The 14,290-nt window shown below is 45.0% G+C and overlaps 1 protein-coding gene across 1 annotated transcript in view; it reads left to right on the forward strand.

Moving 5' to 3' along the window:
* Positions 1-14,290, forward strand: part of LOC126212783 (Golgi integral membrane protein 4-like) — a 131,358-nt gene that overhangs the window by 85,720 nt on the left and 31,348 nt on the right. Inside the window, exons 8-9 of the mRNA XM_049940187.1 lie at positions 2,580-2,759; positions 9,799-9,971. Of these exons, the coding sequence (XP_049796144.1) occupies positions 2,580-2,759; positions 9,799-9,971 (353 nt within the window). The remainder of the gene's footprint in view (positions 1-2,579; positions 2,760-9,798; positions 9,972-14,290) is intronic.

Genomic DNA, 14,290 nt, shown 5'->3' on the forward strand with positions numbered 1-14,290 from the left:
GGGGAAATTCGGTCAGTCTACAAAGGAGATTGCTTACAAATCACACTCGTGTGACTGGTTCTAGAATATTGCTCAAGTGTGTGGGACCTGTACTAGATAGAACTAACAGGAGATATTGAACGTTCACAGAGAAGGGTAGCACACATGGTCACAGGTTTGTCTAACCCATGGGAGAGTGTCACAGAGATACTGAAGGAGCTGAACTGGAACACTCTCGATCATAGACGTAACCTTTCCCAACAAAGTCTATTAACAAAGTTTTGAGAACCGGCTTTATACGATGACTCTAGGAATATACTACAACGCCCCGCATATCGCTCACGAAGAGATTGTGAGAATAAAATTAGAATAATTATTGTGTGCATAGAGGCATCAAACAGTCATTCTTCCCACGCATACGTGAATGGAACAGGAAGAAACCCTGATAACTGGTACAGTGGTGGTTTGCCGAGTGTCGATGTAGGTGTACTGGGTCTATATACGCTGCCTGACAAAATCTTTGAAGCACTCAGTAGGAAAAGAGGAAACGAAATGAAACTTCGCGGGCCGGGAGAGAGAGGGGCTACGATGTTTTTTCAGGGCATACAGAATAGAATCAAACTTACAAACAGCTCGGCAGTACGAGCCCGCTTATCAGTATAATGTAACACCCCGTCTGGCATGGACGCGGACAATGACTCTCCCGTGAACAGTGTCGTGAAACTGTTATACCCCATCCTGAGGTAAGCTGGCCGACAACTGTTGCAACTGGTCCACGATATCCTAGATATTGGTACTGAAATGGAATTGATACCCGAGCAGCTCCCGCACGTGATCTGTCGGGGGCAGATCTGGGTGTCTGAGTACCTCGACGTGGGGCAGACACTTCGTAGAGACAGGTGCCGTGTGTAGACGAGTACCGTGCTGTTAAAAGGTGGCACCACAATACTCTTGCACGAGAGACAACGGGTGAGGCGTCCGTGACGCACCGTTTTGCTACTGCAGTACCCCCGATCGCTACCGGCCGCGATCTGGAGTCGCACTCGACGGCTCCCCCTCCCGCGACACGAGGAGTAATTCCGCCGTATCTCTCCAAAACGGGGTAAGGGCGAGACCTCTCCCCAGGTGACCGCCGTATTCTCTGATGACGGTCGTCCGGGGTTAATGCCGAACTGCAGTTTGTTGCCGAGCACACTGCAATGCCGTTTTGTGACAGTCGGTGCCTGCCGGTTACGACTCCACTCCGAATGTGTCCATCCGTGGTGTGGTGTTAACAGCAACCCGGGCGTGGGATCGTAATTCCCTAGTCCGTTTGTTGCCGGTCTCTGACTCGAGACAGTAGACGGCACGGAATGCCGCAGGGAGACAGTTACTCGTCATCGGTCGAAAGGCGCAGGTGTGCAGCGGTTACGTATTGCTCGGTGCGCAGTACGGCTGCCCCCCTCTGTGGCAGTCAGGTGCGGTCGACCGGAGCCTCGGCAGACGTGTCCGTCCTCACGTTCCTGTGTCGTGCGGTCAGACTTCGGAACACTGCGATATCTGCGTGTCCGTCACATACGGGTACTGTACGACTCGACTGACCGGTCGAATGGTGACCTGACGTGAGGACCTTCCTAACTGTCTGGTGCTGATAATGCCGTCTCACACGAGTATGTGCCACCTCTGTGCCCTCCACAGTGACCACCCGGCATCCGACTTCGTTTGTGCCCTTCCGGGCGTGGTAAGAACACTAAACGAGAACAGCACCGGTGCACTCTAGAGGCCGTTCTATCTCGACAGAGAAATGTAGCTCTAATTGTTTACGTACCCACTGACAGTCTGTACGTGAACAAAGATCTGTAGATGCCCGACGGTGTCTTCTCGGTCTACTTCTTTAACATTAACATTGTTGACAGACACTGAGGAATTCGGCAACTCCTGTGGTGGAACACTAAGTCCGTAATGCTTCTATAGCCACACCACACCGAGTGATTTAATTTTGAAGTACCCTTCCAGATGATGTGACGTCTACTGAGAGGAGAAGAAGTGTGTCATCCTAAAATGTCCTCATAATGTGTGAGGATAAGAAAATAATGTGCTTTACAAAAACGAACACGTCTGCTTCTGTCGATAAATGTGCACCGACTCTACTAATTCTTTAAGTGCTCCACATTTACCATTGTACGGCAGTAAGAGATCACAGAAGTGCACGCCAGCATTGTAGTGGGAGGTGTGTATCAGTAGCGACGGTGGGTAACTCGTAAACGTATCTGCTTCGTCATTGAGAGCACCACATAGTACCGTACGAAGGGGCGATATTCATTTTATATCTTACTTTGTGGTTAAACAAAAGAGGGAAATGCTATATTGCTGTTCTGCAGCTAGTATTTACATATTCGAATACCAGTTTTCAGCTTCTGAGGCCATTGTCGGCTGAGAACTGAATGTTTCCGTATACTGTTACGTCCCGGATTACCCTCGTAAGTGCACTTTGTCTGGCATTCTGACATACCACGAAACCCCGAGACTCCTTCCAGTTCCTCGACCCGTCCGTAAAGCTGACGTATTCGCTCGCTGTACCTGTACGTGTGACGTAACCGCCAGTTTCGGTGTTCCCGCAGCAGTCGAAGCCGTCGACGCCCCAGATCAATCCGATGGCAGTGCTGAGCCGGGAGAGGGTGGCACAGCCGGCGGCCGCGGCTCCTCCCCCACTGCAGCACGAGGGCGAGGGGGAGGCGGAGCCGGACGACGGAGAGCGGGAGCACGCGCCGGCTGCTGACACCCGGCCGCGACACGAAGAGGTGAGTCGGTCCTCGACGAACGGACCTTATTTTCTCACTTATTCGTTTATATTTTTTAGTCTTACTGCGGATCGTGTCGTACATTACAACTTGAGCAATTTATACACACAAATATTTTTAAATATGAAAGGTCATCAGAAAATTATCTAACATAATAAACAATTTACATACCATTTTACATACATTACTCACATACAATGCAAAGAACTTCAGTCTACAGTATAGTACACTTTTCTACATATACAGAAAATATAGTACCAATATGTGAAAATTTTAAAGCAAAAAAAATTATAAAAAAGTTGAATGAACTGTAAACAAATATTGTTATAACTGATGACACGATACTCCCTGTCTGCCTCTTGCGGTGGTCATTTCTGCATTACGTAGGGGTGTCTCGGTACTTCTGATGAGGTCGTGCGTAACAGTATACGCGAGCTTTCAAAAATACTAGATCCTTCCTCGAGGACAGAGGGAGGTTAAAGAGCAAGTACGTGTCACTAGGACCCCAGTCTATCAACCTCTCCTCCACGAAGGAACTAATATTTCTAACAGTTGGGATCTTGTATATATTTTTCTTTCGTACGTTTCTGTCAGCACTACTGACGTTTCTGCCGTAGGTAAGAACTGGCCGACAATTCTGTCTCGTAAAAATGGCTCTGTGTGACATTTGTCGATGAAAATGTGTTTAGGTGATGCCTGACCGCAGAATGTTCGTCGGAGAGATCAGTATTGAGAAATAGTAGTTATTCATTGTCTCATATTTTTTTGTTTCAAAGCCCTCCCTGAAGGCCATTTGGTGTCTGTATTGACTTATGAAAAGTAACTCGGTCACTTAAATAAGTTTTATTTTATTTCTTTTCTCTTCTTTTATTTTTTATGCCTTATTTTTTGAGGTAAGTGACCAATATAAATTTTGAACAGTATCATAAAGGATTGTTCCACTACTTTCCTGTACCTTGTGTTTCTTGCTTTTCAGCAGTGCATACAATTATAAAAGAATGGCCCTGATTAAAGTGTTACTATTGATTTCGTACCATCTCGAATACAGTGATTTAATTTTTTATGCAAATCTATCATGTGAAGAGAGACATCACATTTTGTACATTTTTATGACAAAATATTTAGTTGATGCTTTCTTTTTATTGGGCAGTGACCATACGATGAACCGTGTGGTTGATATTGGTAGTTTTTGAAGAAGAGTGGCACCGTGGACCCACCAAATGTCGGTGGGGTAACATGTGTTCACAGACTGTCAAATTCGACCAGACTGAACTGGCTGGCTGTGTGTAAATATTGTTGCAGTGGTTTTTGGTTGTTAAATGGTGACACTCTTACAATACATTGAACTTGTGTGGCACTGTCTACAGAAAATAATTTATTTTATTCAAGCAGCAGGTTATTTTTGTCACAACATTCATCAACTTTTGTTGTTTTTTATTTACTTATTTGTTTACATTCAAATTGAGTCACTGTGGATTAACTCTTAACAGTGAACATTGTTTTTCATTTTTAGCTATTGCGTTCCTGCCAGATTTGCTGACCTGCCAGTTTCTCCTGAGCCATCACTCAGTGTCTTCTTCAGGTCCTCTGACAAAGACCAACTTCATTAAAATGTTGAGTTCTTATCCTAGTTTAAAACCACATCAGTTTCCACCATTTGTCTAAATTCATCTATATTCATGTTTTTTTTCCTTTGTGGTACTGACTACTATAAGATCTTTTTCACATTCATGGAAACATCCCTATCTTTTCAGCTCAGCCCATGTGAAATTCTAGATTTTCTCTGTTAGGCGACCGTCAGACATTCGGAAGATGTTCCCCGTAGAACTACTTTTTCCGTGTAATCGGTTACTGTCACAGGCTCGGTCTTTCTGTAGATTTCCACACGTTACCTTATAACGTCCACTGCGATGATAAAAGTCGTGGGATATCGATAAACGAGTATATAGGCGGTGGTAGTATTGCGTACATAAAGTACAAAAGGGCAGTGCATCGGTGGAACCGTCATTTATTTTCAGGTGATTCGTGTGAAAAGGCTTCCGATGCGATTACGACTTCATTAACAGACTTCGAAAGTGGAACGATAGTCGAACTTTGACGTGCGGGTCATTCTGTTTCGGAAATTGTCAGAAAATTCCGTATTCCTGGGATACAGAGTGACGATACGAAATTTCGGGCGTCGACTCTCGCCACAGACGGAACAGTAGCCGACGGTCTTCGTGTTATGACTGAGAATAGCAACATTTCTGTAGAGTTATCAGTGGTGACAGACAAGCAACATTGCGTCAAATAAGACAGACATCAGTGTGGAAATACAGAACAGTATGGCAAAATCTATTGTTAATGGGCAGCAGCAGCGGCTGAGCGGCCCAAGTGCCTTTGCTGACAGCGCGACACGAACTGTTGCGCCTCTCCCGGGCACGTGACCGTATCGGTCGGATCGTACATGACTGGGAAACCGTGGCCCGGTCAGACGAGTGCCGATTTCAGTCGATAAGAGTTGACGTCAGGGTCAGTGTTTGGCGCAGACACCTCGAAGCCGTGGGAACGGGTTGTCGACGTGGCACTTTGTAACTTGGTGGTGGCTCCGTAATGGCGTGGGTTGTGTTTACACGGAGTGGACTGTGTCCTCTGGTCCAAGTCAACCGATCATTGGCTGGAGATGGTTGTATTTGACTACTTGGAGACCGGTAACACTTCTGCAATTGTGGATTGCTAAGAGACAGCATGGCTCAATTTTCTGCACAGGGCTTTCAGTGACTTGTCGATTGCACACCACTTTGAGAGTATTACACCAGACAAAAGAAGATCTGGAACTATATTGGGAGGTATCCTGTTACTTTTGTCACCTCAGTGTATGTGCCCAGCAATCCGTCTCTTGGCTAAAATTTTCCTTAATATCCTGTGTGCTAGCATATCAACTAGTTTCCACGTATTTATAGTCAAAGTTTCTGAAGCGTGTAATCCTTCTGGTCTGACAATCGTACCACAGTGTCTTTACTAGGCTCCGATCCTCAGCTACTTCTTATTAAGGAATTTGTTCGTCAGTTGATAAGCTCGGTCCATTTTCCAGATCCGATGATTGATAGCTTAGCTTCCTGTTCTGAGCCATTCTGTTGGATTACCTCGCACATATATCTAAATTTTTTCACACGCTTAATCTTCCCTCGGTTTGAAATAATCCATTTTGGTCTATCATTGACGTTTGTCCCAAATGAGACCTGTAATCTTACTTTCTCGATCAGTCGATCAATCTTTACGATTGACGAGTTAATATTGTTGGCAAAATGGCTGTCACCCACATAGGCTAAGCTGTCAATTTACAGCCCTAGTACGAACCGTTCACCGTTCCTCTTTTTTTGGCCGAGTGTCCTCCTCCGTTCTCGAAAGACCGTTTTCGAGGCACGGTTAAAACGGAGTGGGGACGGTCAGTCACCTCGTCTGTCGCCAGCCTTTACTTCGAAGGGGTCGGAGATCTCGCCGACGGATTTCATTTTTCGTAGTGTGTCGGCCAGTCTGCCGAATCGGATTTCTGGCTTGTCATCCACCTCAGATTGTTCCGGGACATTCAGTTACGACCCACAGTCGACAGAGTAGTACAATTTTTAAAAATTGAGGGATACACACACACACAGTCACACCTACCAGTAGTCTTGTAGCTGCTGCTGTTGTTTTACAGGTTGTAATTTGCTCTGGGCAGAAACAGCCTTCCAGAAGTCAGCCTGGTAACCACCAGTCTATTTATGTTTATATTTAATCTTTTGTGAGTGCTCAGTACAAATTCAGCTCGTGAGTACTTTCGAGAAGATGCTCGTAGTAGTGGACCGGTGTGACAGAGTTGTCGATATCGGACAGGGGCCGGCGCTGGCAGCGCCGCCGGACGAGGGGACGAACGTGGGGGCGGCGCCCCCGCTGGGCCCGGCGGACCACGCCGTGGGGCCGGCGCCGCCCCAGCAGAAGCACGGGGAGCGGCAGAAGGACGGGGGCGGGGGCCACCAGCAGGTGGAGGCGGAGGCGGAGGCGGGCCGCCACTACGACGTGCCGCAGGGTGTCGTGCCCGCGCCGCACGGCTACGTCCTGCAGAGGGAGGTGAGCCCGTCCCGGCCCGGCACCGCCACTGCTTTCCTGTAACTCCGTTCCCACCTCCGTCCTGCGGGACACGGCTCCGAAAGCCTTCGGGCGTGACGCTTTTAGTGTTCCCTGTTGCTTATTTCTGAGTTCAGATTTATCTTGACCGTGTACTACTAAAAATATTATTCTGTTTGAAACTTCTTAACAGATTAAAACTGTGTGCCGGACCGAGACTCGAACTCGGGACCTCTGCCTTTCGCGGGCAAGTGCTCTACCGACTGAGCTACCCGAGCACGACTCACGCCCCGTCCTCACAGCTTTACTTCCGCCAGTACCTCGTCTCGTACCTTCCAAACTGTACAGAAGCTTTCCTGCGAACCTTGCAGAACTAGCACTCCTGAAACAAAGGACGTTGCGGAGACACGGCTCAGCCACAGCTTGGGGGCAAAGGTCCCGAGATCGAGTCTCGGTCCGGCGCACAGTTTTAATCTGCCGGGAAGTTTCACATCAGTGCACACTCCGCTGGAGAGTGAAAATCTCATTCTGTATTATTCTGTTTGCTCGTCAGTTGCTCAGTGGACTGTGGATGCAGAAGTCTCAGACTTCTTTTCTTTATTCCGCTGTATGCGCGGAAGCTAGTAGTTGAGCACAGTATTATTCAATCCGTATACTGAGGAATCGGTAAAGGACACCAAAGAAAAATTTGGAGTAGAAATCAAAATCCGTGGAGAAGAAATAAAAACTTTGAGGTTCGCTGATGACATTGTAATTCTGTCAGACGGCAAAATAGTTGGAATAGCAGTTGAACAGAATGGACATTGTGTTGAAAGAAGGATTTAAGATGAACATCAAAAGCAACATGAGAATAATGGAATGTAGACGAATTAAATCTGGCAATGTTGAGGTGTTTTGCTATTTGGGGAGCAAAATAACTGACGACGGTCGAAGTAGAGGGGGTACAAACTGTGGAATGGCGATAGCGAGGAAAGTGTTTCTGAATATGAGAAATTTATTAACATCAAATGTAGACGTTAGTCTTATAATTAAATGTTTCCCCGAGACATTTAAGTCTCAGGGTACAGAAAACTTCGCTCCTCTAATGTTTGTGGGAAAAACTCTCAATTTAATGCTGGAAAAATTGTTTACCCTCACAAGATTCACCAGCGTTACATACTGTGTCAAACGCAAATAAGAGTGCGAGAGCATTAACCACGAATGCCTTACTGCTCCCTGCCATCTCCTTTGGGAATGTAATGAAAGATTTTAATGGAGAGCAAACTGTGATTAAATTTTAAACCGTGTTCTGTAACAAAATATACAGCAGTGGAAAATCCAGGATGTAATAATGAAAAGACCGCGAAAAGGAGAGATTGCTCCTCACCGTACAGACGAGATGTCGAATTGTAAACGTGTGCGACGAAAAGACGGCGAGACGAGTGAGCTTTTGGCCGCGACGCCTCCTCCTGAGTTTGTTGACGTACACACACAATCTGAGTGTCGGAGGTGAGGAGGGGGTGGGGGGCCTCCTCCCTCTCCCCAGCCTCCCCTCCATGACCCATCCAGATCACTTTTCCTACCCTGTGTGTATAAAACTGGCCAAAACCTTACTTGTCTAGCAGTCTTTCTGTTGTGCACGTTTGCAACTCGACATCTGCACTGTATGGTGAGTAGCAATCTATCCTTTTTGTAATATTGTCAAAATAAGCAGATACAGTTTTGCGAGTGGGACGACGCATGTGCAGTCTCACTGCTGAATCACTTGTGTGCATACTGTCACATTATGCATGGCTCAAAACTGGAAGCCTACAGAATTAACGTTTCGAGGTTTTCCCAGACCCTCTCCCTCTCCCTCTCCCTCTCCCTCTCCCTCTCCCTCTCCCTCTCCCTCTCCCTCTCCCTCTCCCTCTCCCTCTCCCTCTCCCTCTCCCTCTCCCTCTCCCTCTCCCTCTCTCTCTCTCTCTCTCTCTCTCTCTCTCTCTCTCTCCCCCCCCCTCCCTCTCCCCCTGTGTGTGTGTGTGTGTGTGTGTGTGTGTGTGTGTGTGTGTGTGTGTGGTGTAGTGGTTAATAAAAAGGAAAAAGAGAAGAAAAGTAAAGGTTAAAAATGTGGGAAGAAATGGTGAATAAAAACGGGGTTTCAAAATTGTTAATGACTGTGAAAAAGGAAAGAATGAAATGCAAATCGGACTTTGTATTTCAGAAAAGCTATCGGGCTTCGTGATTCGGAAAAGTTATTGTTGGGTTGGTCCTTGTGGCGTTTCTGAGCAAAAGTTAAACCAATTTCCACTACAAAAATTATTTGAAAGACAACAGAGAATAACAAAATGTGATTAACAGGGCGGAATGGCGTAGATAAGAGTTCATTCATAACCATCGTTCAGGTCTTGTTCTCCAACAATCTCCTGCTTCATTTCTGCACGAAAAAGTCGTAGCTGCTCCAAAATCTTGCAGTAGATTTCATCGTCCAGGAAGTACTAATGTCTACAAATTAAAACCATCTTGATATTGAATGCACTGTATTTTACGGCTGCTTCCATCTTCCAAATTTCATACAAGCTTCCACAATTACTATATGTCTGCACATCAATAAGTTTTTACGTCTTAATCGGACCGAGACTACCAGTAACAAATAAGTTTTTACGTCTGATCATACCAAGACTACCGAATAAGTTAAATTAAGCTTTTGCTCACAACGGACAATAGCGGGTAGAAAACAAAAAGAGTTACAATTTTAGTACCTTCATTTTCTTATATATTTTCTCTGCCGTCGAGCACTCATACAGCTGCGACGGTATAATTTATATCTGAGGGAACGAGTGTAGCGCGCCGAAATTTGAAGTCCCGCTACAGAGTGTGTGTGTGTGTGTGTGTGTGTGTGTGTGTGTGTGTGTGTGTGTGCGGGCGTGCGCTCTCTTATTTCAGCCGTATAGCCGCACGAAGTAGCTAAGTGTTTTGCGTTTGTCTGTCGAAGGAGCCGGCAGCGGGCGAGGACGAGAACGACGAGGGTGGCGGGGTGGGCGTGCACCCCCTGGCGGCGGCCGGCTACCCCTGGCGGCCGCCCTTCGTGCTGGGCCCGGGCCCGCAGCCCAGGAGACCGCAGGCACAGCCGCAGGCGCAGGTGCAGCCGGCCCCACGCGGCCTGCGGTGAGTGGGGCGTCACGCCCCCGCGTCGGCACGGCGTGACTTGCCTCTCCCTTCCCCTCCCCTGCTGCCCTCCCGTCCTTCCCCCGACCCCCCTACAACCCGCTCGGCCGTCCGACGTCCGGCACGACGCGGTACCGTTTCCCGACCTCCTGTGTAGCCCGGGCAGAGGGAGGCGACCCTCAAATTGAGTCGAGATTTTTCTAAAAAAGAGTTTAGTGGAGGGTGCAACAATTCCGGGTCGAGGCTGTGAGGAGGTGGTCAGTGAAAGGTTTTAGAAAATTGGAAAAGGATTAGTTATTAAAAAAAATTAAGCAATTCTATTTTTTTGAAAATACTTCCCTTTAAATGAGGATAGATTTTTGCCTTTGTTGAAACTGGTAATCGGAGCAGTGATGCCCGGCACGTCAGAACCCGGTGTTTTATAATGTTCTGCTGCTTCGTCTGGTGATGTAAAAGTGATTCCACACATTTTATCTTCAATTTTTGGAAAAATTAAGAAATCACGAGGTCCTAGGTCAGGGTTGTACGTTGGAGGACCTGTGGTGCTGATTTTTAGGCAAGCAGATACTCAGTTGTTAGTTTTGCTGTATGTGTTGCTGCACTGCCATGCTGGATTTTCTTTTACTTCTTGTCCTCTTTCCTCTTCATTCTTTTTTCCCCTTACTAACTCTCTGAAAAATTGATGGTGGACATATATTTGTACCAATCGGCAGTAACGGTACACCTGTCTTTTAATTCTATACTACTGAGCTGCGTGACCATTTTCTTTTTTTCCCCAGGATCTTAACAGTGAATCCAAGATTCGTCACCAGTATATTTGCTGGCTTGCAATATTTACACAGTTTTGGATTTCATTCGTGCCACTACTCAGTATTGCTCTATTAAATTCATCAGATGTCTGTCGGTCTCCTTTGAACATTGCTCAAACTGCGGCAGAATTTTTGTCGGTAATGACACTTCCTGGTTGTCTGTCACGAAATTCGTCACTGAAAAAAAGAAAGAAAGAAATATCTCTTCTCCTTGTTCTTGTTCTTCTTCTTCTTCTTCTTTTAATTTGCTGTGCCAAGTATAAATGGTTGCCTTAGTTGGGGCCAGTTTGCCAGGTGCGTTTCTTAGCTGATCTACACATTGTTTAGGCATTAATGATGATTTTAAAATCTTGAGAAATTGTAGCCCAGTAATATTCCCTAGTTGCATTCGTGTTTCATTGCACACAGAATCTTTAAATGATAATAAATAACATACTGTTAGAGTGAATCGAACAGACTACATTTCGATCAACTCGCACAACCTTAGAAAGTAGCTGTCAGATACAAACAAATTTCATTTGTTTTTAGAAATGTGGTGCTCTAAAAATTGTCAGAGTCCCCCTTGTAAGTGGTAGCAATATTTGTAGTGAAACGTCATTTGTATGTTATTCACTAAGATTTGTGATCACTTAAATATCCTAGTCTGAAAGCTTCACATTGTAGTTAAAAATGTTATTTATGCAGACAGAGCATAATGCTTTAGAAAAACACCACGAACACTTAAGAAAATGTGTTTATTGTACCGGGCTACAGTTCCCGATTAATTCATTTTCAGAGTTCTGTATTTTACAAAGAATTAGGTGTGCAAATATTATCGACGCACGAACTCGCCGAGTTTTCATTTTGCAGGGGTGCACTCTTCTGACCGTCTGGGTCCCGTCGTAGCCAACCACGTTACAGTTCTGATCTTCACTACCCCGTATCTCGTGCCTCTTACAGCACAAAAGTTTCCACGTTGTATATGACTCACAAACACAACACAGATCTGTGTCCTCACAATTCCGTTCACTCAGTTGCTTCACTATTACAAATATTCATATGTCACATACTCAGCACACACGTGCTTTCTTCATCCAAATAATAAGATAAATGCAACTGACATTATTAAAAAAAAAAAAAAAAAAAGAGAGAGAGAAACATAATACCATTGAAAATAAAGTGTTTTACATAAAACCATGTTTCTTGTTGCTAAATAGATAGATATACTATCGAAGTCCTTTACAGTTAGTTAGCTGACACTTATGTGCTTGACAAGAAGTTACTGGTTCATGTAAGCTTTAAATACTGCATTCTAGTTATTTTTCGTCTCTCTTAAAGTCTGACATACATTAGACTGAAGTTGACACTACTGTTAGCTATCATCATACGGAGATGTAGCACGGAGTTTTGTTCCGTTCAGTAAAAGTCAAATGTTGCATTTAATTTTACAACACCGTACTCAGTATTTTGTCGCCTGTGCGGTAGTGAAGCTGCCGGCTGGCACACGCCAGACCACCTGTTGCAGTTGAGGCTTTACTCGTTGCCTGTACAAAGCTACTAGCTGTCACAAAATTTCTGTAGGGGAGACGTAGAGCACGACGCCACGAGAGGCGATGGCGTTTTGTCGATAAACGTTTAATACGTTTCTGGAGGTGATTGTGAAGATGAAACACATTTCAAAGAAAAGTTATGTCTGCACTACTGAACTGGCTTGCACATAGATGTGATCTCTCCACAAATGCATTATCTTTATCGCACACAGATTAATAATCTGTTGCTGCTTTCCTCGAAGTGTCGTATTTATATAATTTAAAGTCTCCTCGTACGAGTGAGAGGTACTGTGCGCACACAGCAGGAATAGGCCCGCTGGGTATCCTATCCGTGCCCTGCGGGACGGTGTGGGAACAGCTCTCTTATGTTGCTTTACAAAAGAAATGATGATTTAGTATTTTTTAATTAGCGTTTCTGTTTGTTAATTAATATATAATTTAAATAGAGTAAATTTCTGCTACCGAGATTCGAACCGGCTACTTTGCGATTACCGGACCTCGACCTGACATATTCGGCTACCACCGACAATTCTATTTATTGATTGTAAATGTTTTGTGTTTAATAGTAACGGGAAACCTTCTAACATTTAACGGCAATTTTTTTCGAGAGAGAAAATGGAAGATGCCGGAGCATTCCCTTATTTCCATTATTTGGCAAAAGTGGCCTACATTCCTACCTTTACCACAGTTTGGGTTTTTCAATATTCAGTATTTTCTTCAGAGTTTTAGCAATTTCAATTAATGGTAATGACAGGTAGAAGTCTGTAAAAAGGTGCAATAAAACTTCGAATTTGTACTTCTGTGTGTTGCATTATAGCCTGTCAGTGGACCTTTTACTCGACAGTTCTAATTGTGACTGAGGTTTTTCTTTATTTCTTACCAGTAAAGTGTTTTTTCTTAGCTGTTTTCACTTATAATGGGGGTGAGGTGTCTTATCTTTTTCACCTCGGGCAACTTTTAGTTCGTTGATAAAAAAATTAGTAGTGTCTTTTCACCTGGAGGAACTTTAAGTGGTGGCTCACAAAATGAAGACCAACTAAGTATTGCAACTTTGGTTACACCTGGTTTAATTGTGGAACTGCTGTATTCTTTTGTGTGAGAATAGTGCTTGTGCACGAGGTGCAAGTCTTTTATAGGACTAGCGAGACATTTCAGAGTAAGAAACACTATTATGGCGACTTCTGAGCTGGTTTTGTAGCTTTTTGTATGCCACACCATCTGGAAGTTGGTCCCACACTCCATGAAAACTAGTGCTTGTAGTTTTAGTAAAGTGAGAAAGACATTTAGCGTTATTTATAGCCTGGTGTCTCAACAGTGCATGTTTTTGTCAAGAGCGAAATAAGCATCACGTAATGTTTGCCTCTGTGCACGGTGGAGTAAACTTCCAGTTTGTTCACCATTCCAACAACAGCAACAGCAACAGCAACAGCAACAGCAACAGCAGCAGCAGCAGCAGCAGCAACAACAACAGCAAAAAAATCTCCATATTCAGTGTATCTTTACTTCGTAACTTCTCGTTAGGCTTACAAAATACTTACATCAATGAATTTGTCTTGTACAGATCTGCTGCTGTTCCAGAAAAAAAAAATAGTTCAGTTAAGAAACCAAACATTTTGCCCGTCTCTCGGCAACTAATGAAGCGGCTCACCAGTTGCTCAGTGAAGAGAGATTACAGGTATTTTTATAGAGTGCCTACAGTGAAAAGGTGGCTGTAGTTGTAGCGTTGAGGATAGAAGTGGGGCTCTAGGGGAATTGTGCATCACTGTTGGTACGAAGAGTTGCACCTTCCACATCTTATTACTTAAATGTCAGGCTGCAGCGTCTCGCTGCCCTCTGCCCTCCCCGCACATTCCGTTCGGCCGGTGGCTGTTCCCTCCCAGGAATGCACACCGGCCCCAGGTGTATGTTTCCCTTCCTAGAGCTGCAGCTGCCTCTTTGCATTTTGTCTTCCTGTCACTGTCTGCCAACTCCTTCCTACTGT

This window comes from Schistocerca nitens, chromosome 11 (assembly GCF_023898315.1).
Source record: "Schistocerca nitens isolate TAMUIC-IGC-003100 chromosome 11, iqSchNite1.1, whole genome shotgun sequence".
Classification (NCBI taxonomy): domain Eukaryota; kingdom Metazoa; phylum Arthropoda; class Insecta; order Orthoptera; family Acrididae; genus Schistocerca; species Schistocerca nitens.